Source organism: Anguilla anguilla, chromosome 13 (assembly GCF_013347855.1).
Source record: "Anguilla anguilla isolate fAngAng1 chromosome 13, fAngAng1.pri, whole genome shotgun sequence".
In the NCBI taxonomy this organism is placed as follows: domain Eukaryota; kingdom Metazoa; phylum Chordata; class Actinopteri; order Anguilliformes; family Anguillidae; genus Anguilla; species Anguilla anguilla.
Genome location: NC_049213.1, coordinates 15,415,658 through 15,440,739, shown reverse-complemented (window position 1 = coordinate 15,440,739; position 25,082 = coordinate 15,415,658). Strand labels below are relative to the sequence as shown.

At 41.5% G+C, this 25,082-nt stretch overlaps 1 protein-coding gene across 1 annotated transcript in view; it reads right to left on the bottom strand.

Moving 5' to 3' along the window:
• LOC118211983 (phosphatidylinositol 3,4,5-trisphosphate-dependent Rac exchanger 1 protein-like) overlaps positions 1 to 23,815 on the bottom strand; it is an 81,350-nt gene extending 57,535 nt beyond the window's left edge. The window contains exons 1-3 of the mRNA XM_035389614.1: positions 23,105 to 23,815; positions 5,085 to 5,150; positions 3,085 to 3,207 (exon numbers count right to left, since the gene is read on the bottom strand). Of these exons, the coding sequence (XP_035245505.1) occupies positions 3,085 to 3,207; positions 5,085 to 5,150; positions 23,105 to 23,245 (330 nt within the window). The 5' untranslated portion in view covers positions 23,246 to 23,815. The remainder of the gene's footprint in view (positions 1 to 3,084; positions 3,208 to 5,084; positions 5,151 to 23,104) is intronic.
• Between the last annotated feature and the right edge of the window lie 1,267 nt (positions 23,816 to 25,082).

The window sequence follows — 25,082 nt, the reverse complement described above, 5'->3', positions numbered from 1 at the left end:
GGCATTTATATATGATAGATGGCAGTGTGCTGTTTCAATCTGCCAATTTTGTAAATCATGATAAGAAACAATTATGAATATAATAAACAATATATAAGGATATAAGCTTTTTTCAATGTATAATGTACACATGACGATTGAGGACAGTACTTCTCGTCTGCAGCTTCTCACATAGCCATGCCAAATAAAGAATGTAGTCCCTCTGCATTAATATCATTACTCCACAAAAATATTCAGAGATGAAAGACATCACGCTTAAAGGGCCCGCCCAGACCCAGGCCACGGACGAAAACAGGAGCCGGGGTACAAAGCGCCCTTTGCACGGCTCCTGCCGGTTCACTTCAAAAGACTGCCACCGGAGCCACAGGAAGCCTGAGCATTCTGAGCCGTTTCCCCACCAAAAAGAGAAAAAAAAAACCCTCAACAAGCCAAGTCATTTATAATACACTCCTTTTTTTCCCCATCTCAAACCTGGCCAGTTCACTCGCTTCTCTCACACAAATTCAGTTTTGAAAGGAGGTCTGCTTCTGGGAGACTGGACTCGAGCTCAAACGCCCCTTCGGGTGGTTTCTGCCACCGATAAAGAAATCCATGCGCACAAAAATGGATGAAGTGAACAAAGAAAATAAGTCTACGCATATAAACTTCATAAGACACTGTGCCTCAGACCAAAAAAAGCTAGGGAATGGTGGCAACATTGACACCTGCAAGTTCTCTGGGCATGTATTCTTGCAGACCTGGCTGAGCTTTGGGAAAAGCCATGCTTTGCAGGAACACTTTGGGGGGGGGGGGGGGGGGGGTGTTATCTTTCCTCAGAAAAAAGCCATTAGGACAGCCCAAGAGTGATACAAAAGGATTACAAAATCTTCCTGGAGTCTAATAATAATCCTCTGACGCTCGAGTGCGTCAGTCTTGCACCTCGACCAGCGAATGTATTAATTCGCCGCTACATTAACCTCACCGGAACAATAAGCGCTTACTGATTGTTTCTAAGAATAAACGTGGGCATCTGTCTTTGAGATACCTTTCATTTTTCGAAGGAACTGTTAATAAGCAGACTACGCGTGCAGCTTCAGTGGATTCACGTAGCCTGCATCTTCATTGAAAGGAGAAAAAAAAAAAAGAGAAATGTATTTCAAATAAGACTGAAGCGCTTTAATTTCCAATTTCCGTTTGGTAAAGCGTGAAACCAATTTGATGTAATCATTTCTTAAAATTGTGCACGCCAGCCAGTGAACACGTATGAGTTTGATTGGCTCCACGAGGGAACTGAAGAGTGTAGAATAGTCTGGCAAAACAGAGACCTGAGAACGACTGCTTTCATTTTCGTCAAGCGACCGGGAGCATGTCAAGGACAAAATAACACAAGTCCATTTCACACAAAAAATACCTCCAGCAGGAGTCTGACACAGGGTGGGGTTGAAGGCCAGAAAGCATAAGATTGGGCGATCAATTTAGCGAATGTGGGGAGGAGGGGAGGGCCCAGAACATAGAGCTGGAGCCCCTGGGGGAGGTGTGTCATCACCTTCCCCCAGGAGCGGAGCATAATGGCAATCAGATTCTCCACCCCCCCCGCCCCCCCGCTCCAGACAATTCCCCTAGCGGTTTCCCTTAGCCAATCACGCGTCAGAACGGCAGAGGGATGGAGGGGGGAGGGTGGTGCGTCTGGAACGAGGCGACCCCCATCAGAAGGCCGGAGTGCTACCCTGCAGAATTCCTGCGACCCGTCCGGCCTGCAGTTCCCTAAAGGAACCCATATCACAGTGGGGTGGAGGGGGGTACTGGACGTGACATGGCGGCTCGACAAAATGAGGCCAAGTGTGCTGACCTGCACAATACGGGCCTGGCACTTCCCAGCCGGAGGCTAAGGAACAAATAAACTCAATTCAAAGAAAAAATGAATTGAGAAATGTTTAGAAAAAACCAATGTACTGAAATGCACTGGGATGATTTCTGCTGGCATGTAAAATTGATGGTGACATCCAGGTCACCTCATTGATGAAACATGGATCTTTCTCAGCGAGCGCAGGAGGTGCTGAAATTTGTATTCCACATGACTTCAAACCACGCTGCGTTCTAATACGGACTCAAATGTAGCACTCTGTGAACCTTACAGAAAGTGCGCCACACATTACAAGCGATTCTCGAAACACAGATAAACCTGTGAGAGCCGATGTCCGTTATGAGCCTTCTGACAGCCTTCTGACAACAGGCTCTATGAGCCTTCTGACAGCAGCCTGTCTCAGCTGCAGGGCCCTCTCGCTTTCTACCTCACCTGACGTGCGCTGATGGCTTTCAAGCATTACACAAATAGCAGACCTGGGTCAAATACGTATTTGTTTTAGATTCAAATACTTTTCAACGCTTTACTGATCTTGTCTGGTCTATTGGAACCAATGAAATACCCTCAAAAAGTGCAAACCCCGCCTTCTGGTCTTATTGGCAGGCTCAATTACACCAGGCAAGATCAACAGAGCACAGAAAAGTATTTGAACCCAAAACAAATACGTATTTGACCCAGGTCTGATAAATTGTGATGATTTCTGTTGAAAACGAATGCGTTGGTTGGGGCATATGAAACCTCAGATTTCCCAGTGCAGGCAAGTCTGGCGGGTCAGTTTATCGTGTTATTAAAGGATTCCGAGACCAGCACGGTACACACAATGGTTGTAACTAACATTCTGGCCATATGGCAAAATTAGAGTGCAAAGATTCTCCTTGACGGGGGCGGGTTGGAGCTTCACTGGACACGCTAGGCGAGATCATCATAGAACGATCAGGACTGCACGCCTGCCTGCTCAACGTGAACAGCTGTGAACACTCTCTGCATGAGGGATTCAGCAGAGTCTTATACCGAATCGAGGGTGAGGTGAGCCGAGCATAAAAGCAGGAACACTTGATTTCTGGCTTGCCATCACAGTTTGGGGTGCACTCATTCGTATGCCAGCAATCAGCTTACTAGCAAAAAATATCATGGAAATGTCTGAAGTGGACGGTTTAATAAATTTCAAAGCAAAACATTACCAGTGGAAGCTTTTTGTTGGTTGGGAAGCGGCGAAGGCTCGTAGGGGGCGCTGTACTTACGAACTGGAGGAAAACATGTCCGAGGGCGTGCTGTGGCTGAGGCTCGGGCCGCAGGCTGGACTCCAGCGCTGCCAGGACCTCTTTGTGAACTTCCAGGATGTCCTCAATGTTGGAGAACAGGACCTTCAGTGATAAGGGAGGGAAGAGGGGTGAGGAGAGGACACGGGGCGGGGCTGTTAGAGAGGAGAGCTGGCCCCACCGCGGCATCGCCGCTGCTCTGACGGGTCCTGGTTTTTCCAGCCTGCTGTGGAGCTCACAGCTTCCCGGTGATTCAGAACAAAGATAGTTTGTGCCTTCCCAGGCACAGCATCACACCATCTCATTAATATGGATGCTGACAACTTGGGAAAAGGTATAAATGCAAAATGGAGAACTCACTGGTGCTGCTATGAAAAGATGGAGTGTTGGCTAAAAGAGTAAAAAAAAATGAATGCAGGATAGCACTTGAGAAGTCATTAGACCATGGCTACCCTTACTCTGTCTAGTATGAACATTTGGCACAATCGCAAAGTGGCCACCATCAATGTGGCTGATAATGTTTTCCGGAATTCAAAACATCAACAGTATGTTTTGAATTCCAGAGTTACAGAGTAGCATGGCAGCAGAGGGTTGCAGGTATAAATCCGAGCTTACAGAACACATAGTTTTAATTCTGCTTGCTGACTGGCCCATTATAAATCCAATGTTCAAATATGCGATATAGCTGTAAATAATTTTACATGCACATGGATTACTACAAAACAAAATGAATTGTACATTTATGTAAATATTTAGCTACAGAATATCAACATAGAGTTTTAATGTTAGCTACTTTACCTAGGTAGCTAGCAGACTTGAAAGCAATTTTATCTCTTTGGCTAGAAAATGTCATTCAGAAGTTAATGAATTAGCCAGCTGGCTAATCTGGAAAAATTGGAAGTTATACACATACTGATTTAAGTTTTAAAAAGAAACCAAAGTAGTTATTTATATTACCCCTAATACCAAAGAACACTATAGCAGTGGTGCCCAATCGTGTGCCACGGAGGGCCAAAATTATGCAGGTTTTCATTACAACCAATCACTACACCTGCTGATTCCATTAATTAATTCACTCCTCTCTGGTTGGCAGTGTGTTAATTAGTGAAAGGTATAGTGATTGGTTTGTTGGAATGAAAGCCTGCATACTCTCGGCCCTCCATAGCATGATTGGACACCACTGCTCTATAGTCATGCCAGTATTCAGGATATACCACAGTTTCCTTTTCCTTTCTACTTATCATGAGGCACTGGTTCTGTACCTACAGCCAAAAACAATTAGCCCAGATCTCTTCAGAAAACGTTGAGCCAAATTGATTTGTAAGACGTACGATGCAAATTGTGCTGGATGAGAGCATCTGCTAAGCTAATTAATAGTGACACAAAGAAAACACAATCGTATCAGATCCTCCCAAAAACAATTATATCCCCCTTTCGTGTGGTGTAATATAACCCTGGAACAGATGTGGGGGAAGAGCGGTCCTCAGACTGGGTGGCATGGGGGTGACATATTATCTCTCCCTCACAGAAGAGCAATATGAGAACTTCAGCATTCACCACCCCACTTCCAAGCCCGCAAACGTCTGATTTAAAAAGGGTGTAGGGAAGGACACATTCCCACCATGATCGTTTAACTCAATCTAATGAGGCAAAATAAAGAACCAGAAATAAGCAGTGATATTAGCAGTGAATATACATTTAAATATTAATTTATATATTTGTAAATGTATAAAATAACTCTTTCTTTTTGGGGTTAAAAGCATCCAACATAGTCACATTTTGGACTTGCATCACATGTTAGTTGCACAACATATGTTTGACTTCCCTCGCTGGACAGCAAATTAAGACCGCGCCAGATTGAGACTAGCTGCTAGATTATGGCTGTGAGTTGAGCTGAGGAGAGCGTGATACTTTGTGCTATATCTGTAACATGCAATCAAATCCCTGCAATCTTAAGACTGATTCTAGGAAAAAGTGTATACCTTGACATTTTCTGGAGAAAGGCACTGCTGATCGTCTGCCGTTTGCTGGATCCTGTGCAGAAACGCCTGCGGTGGCAAGGAGAGGGACAGAGAGAGAGAGGTTGGCTGAGTATTACGCTCAGTGTATAAAATACCATTGGTGGAAAATGACACGTTTCCCTGATGCAGTTATGTGATCAGGCCCATATGATCTTAGAGGATGCCCAATGTGTGACACACATGGACTCTCATTGTGAAGTAAAAGGAGTATAACGTCAGTTTCAAGAGCAATAAAGAAAGAGAGAAATAAGATTATTAATTCCAGGGATCTTCCACATGCAGACATGACTTTCTGAAATATATCAAAACAGCTTTGTTGCAATCAATATGGAAACATTAATGCAGATAATTTATTACATAGGGTTAGAGAAAACTAGAGCTAACAACCACCATGTTCTCAAAGTGACCTCAACAGCAGTATGAAAGAATGAAAAATAACTTAAATGATGTACTTTAATTACAGAGGCATTGATTGGACACATCAATAAGGTGACATGTAATTACCAAATGAAACCTGACCAGATGAATCTTAAACAAACAAACCATGAGAAAATGAGACCTATTTAAACACACAGATATCACCATGTTGTCTGAAACCATCCAATACCACATAAGAGTTTGTCTTGCCAGTGTGCAGAGTCTAGTATCCAACAGCATAGAATAAAATGCTTGCTATTTACTGATAAACAGATTGATATTGTAACTTCCATTTAGAATTTTCTCAATCTTTATAAGTCATTAAAATAGCACCAGCATCAACATTAAAAACAACAATTATGTTCAATAGCATGCTGTTGCTGCTGATGTTTAAAAAAGATGAATCAAAAGAATAAGAAATCCTGACATTACAGAAGACTTAAGAGAGACCAGGAGTGGCAGATCAAATTTTCACAAATATCAAAGGAATCACACCGCATGAACCCGATTTAAGTCCATATTGACACTCAAGAGATGCAGCCCATTTCAATCAACCACAGTACGATCAGCTTCTGAATTTTCTGCTGCTATTCCTATGTTTGTTGAAAAGGTCTCCAAAACAATATAAACCCATTATCTTTGCTTTGGTGGGTAAATTGTTCATTCTCTTGATAGCAGTTTTCTCTGAACGTCCTGGCAGATGTTTACGCTCACAGTTAGGGGAGACGCCAACAGCTGGTTCTAATCGAGGGGGTGCAGGCAGTGCCCCCCAAGTGATTCGATGACCTCTGGCCCATCTCCACTTACGGACCTTGAAATTCTTTGACCTAGCAGTGATGGGGTAAGAAAACCAATGCATATATGAAATGTCAGGGAAAAGCTGGCATCAGCACATTGAGAGAATGGTGATGCTGAAAGCAATGTCTGTGTATGATAAGAACCGTTAAGGCAAAAGGAAAAAGTTAAAAACGACGCAAAAAACAACAAAAATGAGAATCATCCGTAAGAGGTCAATGCACGATGCTACCCTGAAAAAATTCTCAGGTACTCACATGCACCGTCTGAAACTAAGTATGGACATGCAGACTGATCGATGAAAGTTGGGAACTTAACGTAAAAAAAAAAAAAAAAAAAACAGGCTAAATAAATAGAGCAGCATGTTAGCAGCCCTTTCAAGAAATGATCCATTAAGAGAAGGCCCTCTCCACTACAAAAACTACACTACAACATTAACGCTTTAATGTTCAAACATACTCAGCTACTTTAAGAGTATAAGCAACTCAACCAAACAAGACGATTCTTTATGGAATTCAAACAAAACCTACCTTAATGTTCATAAACACTGAAAGTCCAAATGATCTAGAGGGTACCTACTTCATATAATAGCCTACTTATCATAGCTGAAGAGTGCACTAATATTCTCCCATATGGCATATTTCATAGCACCATTCATGTGCAAGATTGCAAACAGGCTAGAAGTTATGAAGACACAGTTCTGATTTAATAACTTTTTGAGTCTTGAAAACAGGTTGTGGGGGCCCAAATGCCTCGCCCTTTATCAGGTACAACTTAATATCCACATACCACAAGTACATACCCAGATAGGGCAGCCATCGCAGCAAAAATACAACAATCAAATGACTGTATGGGTGTTTTTTACAGATCCTAAATAGATAAACCTCTTGTTTACGTAAACTGAATAATCGGTGGCAAGAAAATCAGTTGAAATCAACAGGGGTGGTATTTCGGCAACCAAATTTATTTTTTGCCACTGCTTGGATGCACGTGTCACAGTTCAGGGTCTAGAAGGGAAAATGTGATGCACTTCTAATATTTATTCTCCAGTTTCACTTAAATTAAAATTCACCTATCTTTTTTGCGTCACTGCTCAATCATCAAGGGTCTGTTTTGGCCGAGCAAAAGCTCGTATTTTCATAATACAGGCTTGGATATGGTTACTGTGCGTATTCCTCAGTGTTTATTCATGAAGGAAAACAGTGGCAGTCCAGCTCCTGTGACCCTGAAGGCGTGGCATGAGGAGAACATGCATCATGTGACTCCGTAACTTGTTAACAGAAATCACCAGTCAATTACCAGTACAGAAAAGCTTTTTTAAAATATACAATATAATTTAACATTTGCTGTTTTGTCTCCGAGGAAGACAACGTAGACGTCGAAACGTCCGTTTGATTCATTAAGCAGTGTCTTACTCCGAGCTCAGTGAGCTTCAGCATTCCTTATTTTGGCCTAGTTCCCGAGAAGTTGTCCGTATATAGACTTCATTCTCTATAGTTTGACTGTACTGGCAGTTGAGCACCTGTTTAGTTGTCTTTAATTTATGTGGCTTGAAGCACATTGGGCATCTTCCTTTTTACAATATACATAATTATCTAATGCAAATTATCAAGGTACTTGTTTTGTTCACAACCAGCAGCCACCTCATAGCCTTTTGAATGACGTCTGAAACTGAGAAGAGGTAGAAGTCCTGCAAGCTCTTTCTCCCTCAGTCTAGAAGCTACACGAGAGCTCACTCAAAGCTCTTCTACTGCAAGAAGCTTACGGATAACCCTGTATGACCAACTCTCCTTCTCTCTCTCCACAAAGCAGCCGTGCGTATGGTATGCAGATTATTTTTAAAGAACATCTGAACAATCCACCCTGTCCTCAACATCTACAACCAATTTTTGTATAGAGACATACCATTAAAAAGCCATGAATGCCACAAGATCCCACAATTTCCATGCACATGCAGCACGTCACTGCTGTTGATGATTATGTGAATGATTCGGCTGTTGCCATGCAAGTGATTTTTGACGCAGATCTGGGCAAAACGTTTCATTAAATAACACAGAAAGAGAGGCTGCTGCTACACTCGCTTCACTTCCATCGTGTGCCCTGTTTCTGCGTGTATTAGGCTTGAACCTTGCCACAGCTGGCCAAGCGATTTGCTCTAAACCTAAAGCAGCAGTGATTTCCTATCGATCTCGGCCACACAGCTCAGCACTTCCTAGTCGCAGCTGCACGCCACTGGTAAGAGAATGAGGAACTGCTTATGCACACTTTCCGTCTTCGAAAGTCTTACGGTAGCTGGTCTATTCATTACTGTACTTCTATACAGTTTCCTGTCATTGTTGCTCATTTTGACTGAACTGAAGATTTGTTCTGAGTCTCTGTTTAAATGGCCTTTAATTCAGACCAGTCCCAGTGGGCCCATCCCATTAAACACATTGCCCGGGTTGGCACATTGTGCCTTGCAACCGGACACGATTAAACTCCTCTTCATTTGTAAGGCATTAGGAAATATGAGCCATTATCAAACAACAACAGACTGGTAATATTCACATTCTGGGAAGGGGGGAGGGGGGGAGGGCGACCACTTAATGTGATTATTTTTGGTTGCTTAAGCAGCCAGTAGCTTTAGCCAATTTATTAGATGCCGCAGAGGAAACCATATCCATTGGAAACTCTAGCCTCTGTCATTAGGCAGGCTCATATGTGACAATACTTATGTTCACAAACATGTTTTTAATATTGAGAGATTTATGGTTTCATAATGTTCAGCCACAGTGCTCTTTGCCTTTGAGTAACAGAGATTAGACTTATTAACCATAATTTAAAAATTCAAATCAGTATTAAAATAAACTCATAAAACTGGCATCTCTGCATTTGTTTATGAAACTTGAGGGGGGATACCCATTTCTTCATGTGCATACTGATATCTCAAAAATGTTCACACAAAAAACAAAACAAAGCACACAACGTCTGGCCATACATCGCCATGACGATACAAATTAGACAGGAACATGCTGCCCTTGTGCATCAGGTCTCTCTCACGACCTTCAAGGTCAGTCGCTCCTTCGTCCTGCTTTTCTGAAACCGTTACCCCACTTCAGCCCGGGTTTCATCATCTCCCGATCTGGCAGCCGTGTCTTGCCTTCAACTGCAGCCACTGGACAAACGTAACGAGAACACGAGGCTAATTAACGTGGGCCAGATTTTCTTGGACTGCCGTCCACAGATAAACGCTGGAGTGACACCGCGGTGAGTCACGGGTGACTGGTCTTCCCTTGCAAGAGGAAACAACGCAAGGACCGGCTTATTACCAAACCGTGCCAGGCCACAAATCCCGTTCTCTGCTGTCCTGTGCCAACACAAAGACGATCCGCATTATGAACAAAGAAAGGGCAGTCGCTTATGTTTTTGAATGAGCACTTGGTCCCTCCTTTGAGAGAGATTATGCTGTTTACGTACGCCATAAGGGCAAAGCTTGTGCCAATAAATTCTCATTGTTCAGTCCCTATCAAAAGCAAGCGAGCCATCCGAAGACATGAATCCAGTGCTTAGTGAACAAATTCACTGGTAGGAAGGGTCAGTTACTCTGAACTTGCTTCTGCTAAATATACATATTTTTTTCTTACAGACATTTATTTGATTCAGCTCAGGCTGGAGGTTTAGACGTCCATAGGCTATAGGTAAACACACTCAAGAAAACTAGCTTTTGCAGCCATGACATCTTTAGGTTTTCACAGTCTCTTTGTTTGATAATCTTAGGGGAAGTGTCAGGTACAATAAATAAAGGCATTGAAAACTTTGTAGGAACTGTTGAGTTAATAAGGCCTATAGAGTTATTTTTTTAAGTTGAAGGTCTTCAAGGATCTCCAAGTGATCAACAAACTCCAATCAGAGTGTTCTGTAAGTGTGCTTTCTCAAAAAATGAGAAGTGTGACCAAACATAGGAAATGGTGTTCTACAGAAGCTAATGTATCAAACAACAACCTTAGTGTGCGATCACTGTATTTTCTGAGCTTCCATGGAATATCTCAGGCAACTATGTTCACATGTTTTTGGCTTAGAAATACAATAGAAATGTTCAAACAGTGACTCAAACATAAATGTGTTATATCTTGTGAAAACTGACAGAGTAATATAACAATGACAATTATTTAATTTACACTATAATGATTAAATGAAGCCTTTCCTCACACTAAAGGTACACTCTAGCCTGTACCCACCATCATGCTGGTCGGCTGGTACCACCTCGGCCACACACGGCAGGTACAGAACAAGCCCCGACCGAACCGGGGTGTGGTCACGTGAGGTGAACCAGAAAATGGTCAGATACACCCGGTGCGGTTTGTTTGTCAGAAGCTGGTGAGGCGGAGACAACCGGATCCTAAAGTGCGAAACACAGATGGCCCTGGAGCTTCTGAGGGGCTTCTTTTATACGCTGACAGTGGCCGTCCTTTGACGAGGCCTGCTGTTCTGACATTCTGCTGTCAGAATTTGCCGTCTAACATAATTATTAAACGCGGTACTCAAATTAGCCATGGAAGAGGAAAGGGCTGCCGCAGGAAGCAGATGCAAGACCTTTTACGGTTATTAAGACCTTATTTAAAAGTATGTTGTGTCAAACCAAGAGCACGAAGAACAAAAGGAAAATGTGCAGTTTGGGTCCACTAAATGTTTATGGGCTGTTGGTCAGCCTTTTAAAAGCCCTGTGCATGTGCCTGGAGTAATGAACTTAACATATTCACTGGGGTCAGTTTTCGAGTGCTTTCTATTTTTGTTTCTAAAAACATTTAAGTTCATGGAATAAACAGAGTAACACGTCTGAGATCCATTAACAAGTAAGACAACAAATGTATGTCTTTAAAACCACTTGAAATGTTAAGAATTAACAAATGGAACAAAATGAACAAAAACTTGAATATGAGAAATGTTCTTTGTCAACCTTGACAACACCACAAAACACAAAATTAACAAAAGAACAGTGCTGTTAACAAATTCAGAGGTCAGTATGCGAGGAGTACTGTGGACATAGATTTCTGTGGACCAAAACCTGCAGTCTGCATGTCCTTTCCTGAAGCTTGGTTCTTATAATCAGATTTTCTAAATCAACAATTGCCTCAGCTGAGAAGTTAAAAATGACATGTACAGGCAGAAATATCCCTCAATATCCAAGGTGTGGTTTACTTTCATAAACCACATAAATCTGTGTCAAGACTTCCTGACACCCACAGATGTATTTGAAAGGCCTGTCTTTGACCCCAATACCTTTCGCACTAGTAAAATTTATAGGTATACGCAATTACCCCACGGGTAAAACATTGGAGAAAAGGTGACATTCACAGCATTCAGATTGTACCTCTGTGCTTTAAAGATTAAAACCCCTGCTTCAACGGCAAATAAGCAAGCTTTCCATAGTTAGACCATGTCGAATTCGAGGCGAGCGTGCGTCTTCACTGCCAGGCACTGGGGCTGCTCAGACATGGTTGTCAATAGCTAATCTAATGACTAATGGAGGGTGTGAGAAGGTCAACTGAATATCAATGAGCTCCTTCATGTTAGTAGACTCTGAGTGAATTTTACATTGGTAGTAATTAGGGAAAGTATATTATGAGTTATAATATACTATACCTAAGTCAGGTTAAAACTAAAGGGTGAGTCAAAAAACTTTGCTGAATTAACAACAATTGTGCTGGAGTACGGTGCCAAAACAACAAAAATAATGTCACCGGTCCAATACTCCTGCATTTAACAGTACATAAAGTACTTATGAATAAAATATGAATATTGCATATATGGCTTGCAAATAAAACTAGCCTATTTCAGAAAGAGTGAAATGTTTGACACTGGAGTGAAGGTTGAGAGAGGGAAGTGGAAGCAAGTTAATACTTTTTTAGGCACATTCAGCACATCACATGGTCACAAGTGGTTCAATTTTAGGAACACAAAGTGTGTGTGTGTGTGTGTGTGCGTGTGCGCTTATGTGCGTGAGTGCGCATTTACAAGTGGGTTCAAGAGAGAAAAAAAAGACAGGCAGACAGACTGAGACAGGAGCAACAGAAAGAGCAAGAGAGAACCGTGAAAGCCAAGGAGGCTAGAGAAGAGATCTTGATGATGGCTGTGGTTGAGTGTGTGAACATTATCAGCTTGGCATTAACGCTCCAGCTCCTCCCTGGTGTGATGACGGCCTGGTCATCAAGATACGGTTTCATTCTACTTTCGCAAAGAAAAATCTAATCACACATCTCTGAACCAAAGCTCTGTCCAGGGCTGAGCAATCTCACACCTCTGAACATTCTGAACAGATTTGAAATCTGACTGGGTGCCCAATTGATGATGAGCACATAAATATTTGCTTTTCTTCTCAGTGCTGCACAATTTTAAAAAGCTAGCAAAGCTTCTAAGATAGATCCATATTTGTTTACAGGAGTGAAATTTTCATCATGTAAAATCAGACTTGGCTTGTAGCACCTCAGTTAGAACTACACTTTTGCCACATTCATGGAAGCAAAGTGAGCAAACTTTACAAAAAATACAAAGGCATAAAGAACATTTCATGCTATATGACTCATCCCCATCTTGCTTTCCCTTCCTCAGTTTCAGCATTTCAAAGATTCTCAAAGATTTTCAAAAACAATAGGATTCAATCAACACTTGTCCTTAACTTTGACTTGCAATATGTACTGCAACTACAGGCTCATCTCACTGCTGAAACATCCTCTGTCAGTTTAGAAGGGCCTTGCATGAATCGTGCGAAAAGCATGTGGTCAGCTAACCAGGCACTTGAAAGCTCCTGAGCAGGGATCATGATCCTGGACAGTCCTAGGCTCTCCTGGTTTTTTTTTTTCATACTAAAATAAGTGCTGGCTCTGTAATCCAGTGCAACTTATCCCTCAGTAGGGTTGGGGACCCTTGCCCTAGAAAAAGATCTGTTTTGAATATGTATGTGTATTTTTTTGCACTTTTACTGTATTCAAAAAGTGAAACAACAAATTCAGCAAGTATAATGAATCCGTTGCTGAGAAACCAATTAGTGGCAAACTCCATTTAGTTTTCCCAAGCCTTATGCTTCAGTCCAATTTCAGTTCTGTTGTTGTCAAATGGAAAACCTCTCTCCTGAAAACACCCCACAAGTTTGGAAAGGAACAACAGAACCAGCAAGCTTCTACTTCGAATCCAAAGGCATTTGAAGACAAGCTGAAAAGTGTTTTGCCACCCATTGTCATCCTTCCAAATAAACATAATGAAGGCAGCATTATGTAACCATGAAGAAGAATAGCTAATTCATGGGAATATCCAATCTTACTGCAAAGCTTTTAGCCATTGGGACTCTAACAAACAAACAGTTCCCTAAAGTACTGACTTTATTGTTATGTTTCAAATAAAAGGGTCATGCTGTGTATTTTTTAAGAAAGTTGGGGGCTGGATTCATACAAGTCCACCTCGTTTGTACGGCTTCTTTTCCCAGGAGTACCCCTTTAAATGCCAAGAGTACAAACAATGTCTTCTTTTAGCATCTCCCCTTGTCTACCCATTTCCGCTTTTAATTGCCAGTTCATGGAGATTTGCGCTGCTCGTTTGGACTGGAACAGGCAGCCTTGGGCACTGAATCCTGAGAGCCCTGCCTTACAGGAACACAGGCCTGAAAGACTGACAGAAGGACCCTACTCGGCATCTTCATTTTAAACTGGAGAGCACCCTACCCTCCAAGGTGAACTGAGCCAACTGCTCACTTCTAAACGGCCCTTCTCACGACACTGAGATCCAAGTGTCTCACTCAGAAACAAAAGTAACCTTTCAAATAAACACTTCAGAGAACACATCCACTTTAAATCTTGTTTATGGTGTAAAATATCTGCCATTTTCTTCAGGTGTGGTTTCTGCAGTGAGGTTCAGCCACAAGAGTGTGATCCACATTGAGAGCTCATAACTCAAATACTGTATGCCTAAAAAACATGTCTGCTTTAATTGAACTGAAACTGTGAACTATGCAAAATGAGTCTCGTCTCCTTGTGGTAGGTGTCTAAACTATCTAACATGGTATGCTGTTGGACAGTGCTTCTGCATTTTTGGTTATGCTTTCAAAAAATGACAAGTACAAGCCACACGTTACATGGCATGCTATGCACCGCATGTGTAACAGAAAGAAAAAAAAAATCACATGCCTAGTATTGCATTTCAAGAATGGATATTGATTACGCTAATACATGAAAAAATATTCTATATCCTGTAAGACATATATTTTTAAAAAATTGTATTCTAAATATTATCAAATATTTATTACCACAAACCATTTTTATAACCATCACATTGATGGTTAAGTCCCCCAAAGTGGATCACTCAGTCATAATGTATATACACCACAATCTGCTCCAATATTCAGAACTAAACAAATTAGACTTTTAAATGACTAATTTTCTACAATAATCTTAAATTGCAATCTGAATTACAAGTCCCATGACCAAACACTCCTACAATCTCTTTCTGGCCCCATTGTTATCTATTTATAACATAAGGCTGAACTTGCGTTGATAACATCTTGTGGGTAGTTATGAAATGCCTCATCAATTTAGCATCACTGTGGTTCTGCTCACTCACAAAGAGGACCTCACTTGCCTCACAGTACAGTATGTTCTTCAGGAGGTTTAAATTGACTAACTGAATGACAATCATGGTCCAAATAAAACAACCGACTGACAAACTGTCTCAGATTGAATCAACAATTGCCCTTAACTTCGAAACACGCCTCCATACACGGTTCCAGTGGCCGCACTAGCCCATGGAATGCTGCATCTTCGAAATGCAGGACATTTTATAATTTTACATTAATTCACTTGCATTCCGATAAAAAATAAATATTTTTGCCAAACTCAGGATAGTAACAGAATAAATGTATGTTGTTCATAATTGCATGACACTTGTAATAGAAATGGGATGAAATAAGCTACATATAATGTTTTGGCTTTCTGACCAAAGCAAATTTTTGTCTTCAATTTTACATTCAAATTAACAGTTTTGCCTTTTTGAATCTCACAATGATAAGGGTCCCGTCCAACTTTGATAAGGGTCTTTTTTTGTAGAGGGCTGCCACCGTATCTTTAGTCAGCACCTACCAGATAACACCACCTACACCTCCACTCCCTGTAGACAATAATAAAGGCAATACCAAATCAATGTCCCATAGACGGGCCGGTGTAACAACAGTCTGGGGGGGGGGGGAAAGCATAGTTCATGCTATTTACTGTGAAATTAATTCTGCAGAGTACTTCTCCTCTGTGTGTCTGAGCTGAATCACAGGGATCGCTCAAGCCACACCTTATAATGAGTGTCACTACTTACGCAATGGCATCTCCATAGGAACTACAACCTGTGTAAAGCAAAGGTGGTGCATAACTGTCATTTTGTGATTTGGCCTTACGTCAGTAACCTGCCACTTTGGAGGACCAGGCCTGAGTCATCTGAACAGCGGCTTTTGGTATGGGATGGAGGGGCCTGACAGCACGTGCAGTAGACCAGCAAGGAGAGCTGCAGTAGACCGGTCAGGACAATACAATGGCCTGATTACTGAGCGGGTTAGCATGTGTACACAGAAACACATGGATCTTGAAAACACTAAACAGAAGAAAGGACATCTCTCGCTAGAAGCGGCATTGTTTTCAACGTGAGACAACTTACTGTATTATCCAGAACTACACAAAAATTTCAGGAAGTGTGGGTGGGCATCATTTAATATCCTCAACATATCACTGGAGATGAATCATATAATTTTACTATTATGATAAAACATGGACATGCCAAAGTCACCTTAAATAAAAAAAGATAGGGATAGTAGTGGTCGGTCATTAATCTTAAATTTACACAAAAACGTTTGTTCCTTTCTGGACCTCAGAGAGAATATCTACCAAGAGCAGCTCCCAGTCTTTGGGCCTCATGCATATTTGGATTAGTCCGATAATCTCGGCAACCGTCTGCTGCATGTTCATTCTGCAACAATGGCATCTATCTCCAGGAAACAAGGGGAATGGTGTTTTCTCCATTTGGATCTCGCTGGGAGACAAACAAAGGGCTCATTCCCAAAGTTGTTCCCTGATTAGTCGGCCCGTCTCTGCCAAATCTCTACCCAATGAATGCTTTACACTGAAATATGAACCGCCTAACCTTCAAACAACCCAAACACAATGCAGTCGTGCATCTGTGAAAAGTGCATATGCAGGGCCCCAAATTTTGATACATTATTTCCAGAGAGAAGATCGCCAGCAACAGCGAAGCAGAAAAGCACTGAACAAGTACTGGTATCAGGTATCGACCTAACCCCCTTTTGGAAAATCTCCTCAGTTGAAAGTCATTTTAAAAATTAGATTTCAGCATTTGGTTTATAAGGTCAGCATAAGAAATACAATGCATGAAAAGTCAAGGTAGGATTAAATAAATAAATAATCTGCTTCACCGAAGCAAAAAAAATAAAATAATAAATAACAAAAAACAATACCAACTAGTTGTCAGGTTGGCGTTTAAGTATATTGCCAATGAATCTGTCGGTTGTATCTGTGCTGTTTCCAAGGTCTTCCCAATAATTTCAGCAGTCTACCCTTTCCTTTCAGCACGATCCTCACCGTCTAACACGCACCACCCATATGTGGCACATGATCTGAAAACACAACAGAGACAGGGGAGCTTAACTGTTTCACGAGTGACAACGGAGGAGTCTGGTGACCTCCGTGCGCCACATGTTGCACAGATAAACAGCGAAGTGATCAGAGCTGAAGCGGCCTACTACTGTGGACAAAGCAGACTAAAAGATTTAGGCTCAAAATCCTAAAAAAAAAAAAAAGCCTTCAAAATTCTTAATCTAATTGCAATGTGGTAATGATTGTTTTTGGCAGTTTCTTGGGGGATTTTCTTTTTCAACAGAACGTCCCAACGTTTTAGTCCATCAGTTTCAAACTGTCAAAGCTGACCATTGTCAGATAAATGCCTTGAATTTTAGGGAAATTTGACAGCAATATAAAACAGCAAGAAGCCATAGTAAAGCACCTGTCAAAACAGACAGAAGTCCCCCATGTTCGTGGAAGGTAGCACTAAAATGTAACGTTTAGCAGTTTAAGGTAGCACTAAAATGTAAGGTTTTGCAATGGTATTTCCCTGTAGTTCTTTTTTTTTTTTTTTTTTACAAAACATTAAGTAGGAAAAAGGGAAACAAAGGCCATTCTGATACTTGAAGAGCCTGTGTTACTGCATTATATTGTTCTCTTGATAACATTTTTATGTTCGTATACATAATGACCAGAAAGAGCATCAGCTGCAAAGACCTACTAATTCATTAACTGTAATACTGATGTGCACAACTACACAGAATGAGCCGATTCAGAGACCTACAGTTCTACGAAGCTGCTTCTAACTTATATAGAATATTTGTCAAAAAGGTGGGGGGAGGCGAAGGCAGCTTATTCCCTCTTGCGCTTTTTGTAGGCTAACTCGGGATGGTGACGTTTGTCGTCAGGCTCCCCCGCGGAATCACCCCAACGAGAGTCACCTGGGAAGTCACAGGAAATGCTGCAGAAAAGAGATGCCATCCTGTTTGCGCAACCCCGTCCTTCTGTGCAGCTGTGCAGCAGGAATCCAAGCCAGCTGCCCAGCTCAGGAAAGCAGGATTTCCTTCCCTGGCAGTGAGCGGAAACCGAAAAATAACCCCCGACAATACCAGATCTCACTAGGCGAGAAATTACTGCTCCTTTCTGCTTCATGAATCGCCTATCGACTCATCCAGTCTGCAATCGCAGCACTCACCCTTTGTGCCATTTTTGGTCTTTTCTTTTCTCCCCAATGTGAAATTGCAACTTCTAGAGTGGCTCTAAACATCTTATTTCTGCCACTTGGTCCCACAACAGGAGCACTGCTGGTAAAATATGTGCATCATCTGTGAGCAAGTGCTTGTTTTACTCATTGCACACCACATATTAACAAAATAATACAATGAACATGCTTTTAAAACATGATGGAGCTGTGACCATTGTGTCTCCTTAAATGGTACATGGTACATGTTTCAGCCTTAATGAGGTACAGGAAAGCCACTAATCTTTAAGAAACAACCAACATTTCTGAGCCAGAGGACAATTCAAGACTGTGACAGATCTATATGTGGCCATTCTGCAGCCCTGCAAGTTCTTGGTCAAGTTGTTAACACATTTCCACAATGAGAGAACAGAGAAGCCAGTGACCTTTGATTTAATCTCATATTGATCCCAGGGTAACGTGCCATTCCACATTATGGACAAAATGCATCAACATTCAAATTCCTGTGCCGTTCAATCAATTTCACCGGTATAATTTCAGTGCACAGTTTTCCCGAGTTGTCTGTCCAAAATCAATCCTGCTGAATGAAGTAGCCCGTTTCCCCTCTGCTCTGTGGGAAAGGCAGACACGGTCGATACAGTCATTTTGAACCGCATCCAATCGTGTCTTCTACACATCATCACAAAGTCATTGTCAACAACAGATCACTAGTAAACTACATTTTGTTAAAATGAGAAAGCTACAAGAATTTAAGGGTTAATTCCACACTGCGGTTCTCAGAGACAGGTGGAAATTATGCCGTTTCAACTGGGAAAAGAAAAGAGAAACAAAAGGGGAAATTCCAGATGTTTCCGATTGGTGCCGCACCCCCCTCCACCCCCCCAAATCACTGATGGTACTCTGTAAATTTCATCTCTTGCCATAAATCCTGGACACAAAGTCACTAACCGTTTCCATTGCAATTGTACCGTTTCTTTCCATTTCTTTTGCTTGCACTGTGTGAAGTGGTGGCCACTCCTGTAAATTTGTCATCTTTATCTTCTTGATTGACAAACAACACTTTGCCGGCGTACCTGCTGTTGGGTAAGGCATGCCCTTCTGTACCAATCGTGTCTTTGATCGAGGGCACAATCCCTGCCAACTGGTGCAGGCTGGCATAATAAACGCGGACTGCACAATTCCGATTTCAGCGCCACACAAGTCAAATCCAAGTGTCTGCATGTGAAAATAATTTGAAAATAAATACAGTTGTGCCACAAATCAGAAGTGAACATCCAAACTGTCATATATTACGGATGAAAAAATCTGATCTGGGCCACTTTTAGCTGCACATAATCAGTGTTACTGTACTAATCAAGTGGCCTTACTACTTTTGTTAATTACACTTGTTGTTTGGCAAAATGGTGAGCATCTGCTAAATTACATTAGCATCTGCTAAGTTAACGCGTTATGCCCAAAACAGTCAATCATTTCCAAAACAGATTCTTTCTACTGGAATTATTATTTGGGACTAAAAACTGTCCAAAACTCCAAAACTCATTATTGATCATTTAGAAGTATTTTACGTCTATGGCCATTTCTGTAAATCAGATCAGTGAAAAATAATGACCGGTGCTAAATAAGATTTAGGCGGTCTGAAAGTTTCAGGCTGTAATCTAACAGCAAATGGAGCTCCGAAATCAATGGATGTTGAAAACAGAGTGATCCATCACCTCCCCCGCTATTTGCTTGCTCAGTGAGCAGACTCGACTCCCAGGAGAGGAGAGCGAGAAACTCAAACGACAGAGAGCATCTCAATGAGAAATGTTATGTTTAACAAGGACTGATTTGATTCCCTTAGCACACCTCATCCCTCCTCCGTCTCTTCATCTCCTGGCAAAATCTTCACCTGTAGTGCCAAGACAGACATGTCTATCTTCATCCCGAACCATATGTCATACCTACAGTGTAAGCCTGATTCCTTATCAACAATGAATGAGCATTCTCGTGTCAAAACATTTCCCGTTTGGATCCTGTTCCTCACTTTCAAATTCAGAAGAGAGACAAATTCGGTGAAATTTAGTTTCTACCATCTAATTTTGTGAAAGCGACTGCCTTTTCAGTCGAATGGCATTGATAGATTTGGGATTGGAGCCTTTGAAAGAATCAATATACAGTAAATAGTAGTAGTCATTTGTGATCTGTATACTGTGTGCCTGTTTTAATGCTTCACAAAAAAATGTGTAATCCTGGCAATGTCCAAACGTTTACTTGAAATCTTTCTTACCCTCCGTACCACCGAGATCTCTGTTTAACCAAAGAAAGACAAGCGGCGTCGTCCCCGGAGACAGGGGTCAAAGGGCCCCACCCCCAGGATGGGACAGCTGTACGCTGCTGTTTGGGTTCGCCCCTCCCTCGCCCCGTTTTCCAGAAAAGCGAGTATTATTTTAACCGTAAATGGATCAGAAAAGCACCTCCCTGCAGGACGCGATCCAGAGAGCTCTCCGACAGGCAGCCAGACCCAACACGCCTTAATCAATCCCCCAAGGCTACCGTTTCTCCCTAGTCAGGCACTGGGACCGCTGCAGTTTCAGAAGCACAGGAGGAGGGGGGTGGGGGGGGGACTTGGCAGAATGTAACCCCGCGCTGTCATATTCAATATTCACATTCCATAGTTGTGGAACGTAGGGAAACAGTGTAGCACGGTTAGGAAACTATACCTGCAACTCCAAGGTTGTTGGTTCGATTCCCAGGTGGGCCATTGCAATTGTACCCTTGAGCAAGGGTACTCAAAGGGTATTTTACTTAAATTGTTTCAGTAACTATCTAGCCATATAGACCGATTGCATGCATTAACAAAGAGGAACATTATCACCTGGGATAAGAGATTCTGCTATGTGCCTTAAATGTAAATGGTGTGTGGTAAACATTATAATGAGTATATATATGATGATCCTAGCAGCTTGCCTTCACGTGAAAGTTGAGGGCCTGAGAGTCCTCTCTATCAAAAAATCAGCATGGGATTTAATAGATTATACAGTGTCTTATTGTTGCTAATGATAAGGAGTTTGTACAACTGGTGCACAGCCACTCTGATTTATGAACCTGTCCTGCAATGTTGAATTTTGATCTCACGTGCTTCCACTTCAGCTATATGATCTCCAGGTGCACTGTACCATTATCTGAAAGCAGCAAATCTCTCCCAGATCTGCTGTATGAGTACCACCTGTCTGAATGTTCTTTGCGGTGTGACAAAACTGCAGAAAATTGTGTGTGCGTGTGTAAAAGGGGGGGGGGGGGGGCTGAGACTTCATGCCCAGGATGAAGGAGAAACTCAGAGGCACTGGTAAGGGTTGCATGGGAAAGCTGAACTTCCCGGTTCAAGAGTTACTGTTATCAATGAAATGATTCATCCAGCAAGATTGATAATACATGACTATAGCGAAGGAGAAGTGCCAAACACAACTGCATTACAGAAAGCAAATTACCGTTTTAAAAAACACAACAACAAACCTCAAAACGAATCAACAAATTTGAAATCGCAACAGCATTTCAAAAAACGCAACAGCAAGGTGAGGCTTTGCTTGGAACATGCGGAAAAAGGGCTATTGATTTATGGAATACAGAGTATAAACTGTAAGTGATAGGACCTAAAAAAAATTTTTTATCCAAATGAAAGGGTCTTGACTTGTTGAAAAATACAATACACTAATTACGTGGCCTGTGACATAGCTAGAATGGAGCTTTCCATGTCTGTCTGGGTTAGACATCACTGTATAATAATACAGCATCTTTCAACAATTACATCACTGTTATTGTGAGGCTCTCCATATGTCTGATGACAAATAAAACAAATCACAGTCAAGGGCAAGATTTCATTTTTTCCATGTCCTCATTGCATTCCTAATCTAGGATCTTCTATCTGGTAGAGGGAGAGGGAGAAAGAGTGAGAGAACAAGAGAACAAGAGAACGAGAGAACGAGAGAACGAGAGAATGAGAGAATGAGAGAGAGAGAGAGAGAGAGAGAGAGAGAGATTCCACCTGTCACAGAACATACTGATGGCCACCATAATCAAGGAAAACCAGTAAAGTCAAGCCAACACAGAACCTGGTATTGGCATGCTGTTATCTATCTATCATTGTACGGTAAGAAAGGAATGAGTGATTCCTAGAAATTCTAGTCTGAGCAATACAATATCCATTGACCACAAGCTATATCAGCATATGACAGAAAAGCTCAGAACCAAAAGTCACAAAAATGAATAGCTTGCAGTTGCGAATGGCATAATATTATGGAATCAGTTCGTGAGACGAAGCAGTGACAATGATGGTCACCAATTGAATGTGTTAGAATTAATTACCCGCGCAGGCACTCTGTCATTCAAATAGCCTACATATAAAATAACAGAAATGCATGGTTCGCGTGATACAAGCTGCCTGCTCACTTACATTGCTGATGAAAAAGGTCCGGTACTGTAGCCTGAAAAACACGGTTGGTAGCTAGTAACGAGGCTGGTAGCCTATCACCTGCAGATTATGGATTCCGAACAGCTGTAATGAATGAATGCTTTGAAGGTACTTCGGCTTGAAGAATCGCGGCACAGAAGGAAGACGTCGTGCAAAATGACAAGCCTCAAAGCAGAACCCGCAAACCTTCCATGCAGTCTGTTAGCCAATCTCTTGAAATCCTTATTGAAAAGTGTTGAAATGTATGTTGAAGTGCGTGCTTCAAATTGCTTCAGTAACCACAATTTTAAGAGGCACGGTTCAAATATGAAAATACATATACAAAGAGTTGCTTTCCCGAATATCAATAACCTCCCTTTTGTCTGCGATTTAATGCAAGTGCAATACTGCAGATAAAATGAATTTTTAAGTTTGCGTGCCAACCAGCCCAGACTACTATCATACACTTCATTTTTAAGAATAGCATACGCATGTAATTTATCGAAGTTACATTCATACCCACTTTATAAATGATGGAGAATTAAAACAGAAAACTTACGGACTGCAGAAAAATCAGAGTCTTCACGTAATCCCTCTCGGTATTCAAGATCTCATTTAAAACGCAAAGTCTTAAACGGACCTGGCGGTCCGAATCTCTGATGGTCTGGACACCATTGCCTGGGTGGCCTTCATCCTCCATGTTCGCGGATTTGATATCCAATACAAATTGTATCTTAGTAATGGTAACGGACACAGTAGTTTTCTCCAAAATATCCAGAGAAACACGTTTAATCAATCCCGTTATGCCACATGTTCAAACGCAGGACCAATGATGCGCATTGTGGAGACTCCAGAGGATCTTGTAACAAAACAAAGTATCGATAAACTGAAAACAAATCAGTTGTTTGTTGTCTTTTCTTTTAAAATAAGGACACAGCACAATCCCTATAAAGTGCAGTCTGTTCCCTCTGTTTCGTTCATACACTCCTTCAACGAGATTGCAACTTTAAAAAGGTAAATCACTGCTAAAAATTAAAATAAGACACAGGGTCCGGAAAAGTAAAATAAACTAGGTAACAAGTAGCAAAACCTGTTCAACAAACATTCCAGTGAGAGCGTAATATATTGCAAGGTATTCAAGAGGGAAGAGTTAGCTTAAAGCTCCCTTCCAGGTCCGTAAGAAGTAGGCTAAGAGCAATACAGCCCCCTTCAAACTTGCCTCGTCTTTCTATGCTCCACCACGCACAACACAGGCAACAGGAACCCAGTCAGTGTCAAGGGATCATCTATAACTTCACGTCTATCAATTTGAGACTTATCGCCGTCCCGGAGTAAAATAAGCACGCCCATATGCCGGTGTGTTTATGTACAGACTTACGTCATTATTCTAGCCGGAAAAACCTAGGAGTCAAAATATTGGCTAAAGACCAAGTTCTTTAAGAGACTATTATTTCTACCACAATGGCCATACATAGTGGTCACTTGTGTATACGACTTCTGAAAATATGTATTAAAATTTGCATTAGAAATTAAATGTACCCGAGAACAATAATTAATATAAAAAACGGAGATAATGCGCATAAATGTAGGCTATTAGTCTTACAGTGGTGTCGAAATATTTTACTTTAGCGATACCCCCTGCTATAGCCTGTATCAATGCACTCACTGTCAGCACCTGTCTCACTCGAAGCGACTATCTAAAACAAAGTGAATGTCATAGTGTTTTGTTGTACTTTTAGGCTATTTTGCTAAATAGGATTGAATCATAATCGTCATCATCATCATCATCAAGACTTTGCTTGATTAAACGTATTCACAATTGGGTAAGCCAGTGAGTCATGGGCGGAAAGCTGCTAAGCCCTACATTTTAGTCTGAAAAATCACGGTGATAATTTGGTGTTTATTAGAAAGAAAAGTAAAATGGCAATAAGTGAGGTATGAACAGCCAAAACAAAGTCAGTATGAGGGAAAAGAGGAGGACAAACGTATTTAGCAGGTGTGGGATGGGGATGTAATTCAACCCTGCATCAAGAGGGACATACAACATGAACACAATTTGATGTAGTTATTTTATTAAATACGTTCTCAAATATAGCAATATAGGCTGTCACTGGTAATAGTTCTTAAACCTGATCATGATAAGGTTCAAGATGAAGTTCAATATATTGCATTATAACTTAACCTATCCACTGAAATAACAGTTTTAGGAAGTTCGTCCGTTGCCTTTTGCTAATTACACTTATTGCAAGAGAGAAGTGTTTTAATGTGCTGCAGTGAAAGTGATATTCTGTAGCATGTAACAACCCGACTTATTATTGTTGGGTGACCCCTGTTGGAGAAGGATTGAAGCACATGATGAAAACACGGTATTTTCGGAACATTCTGCAACACATGATGAAGTATGGCTATTATATCCGCGTATGATTGGCGAGCTGTGTGTTACGAGTTTGTGTTACGAGTGCAATTTTATTTTACTCTTTGTAACTGCAGCCGTTTCCATGGGGTTTTAACACGTACGGCCAATGTCCGGCTTTAAA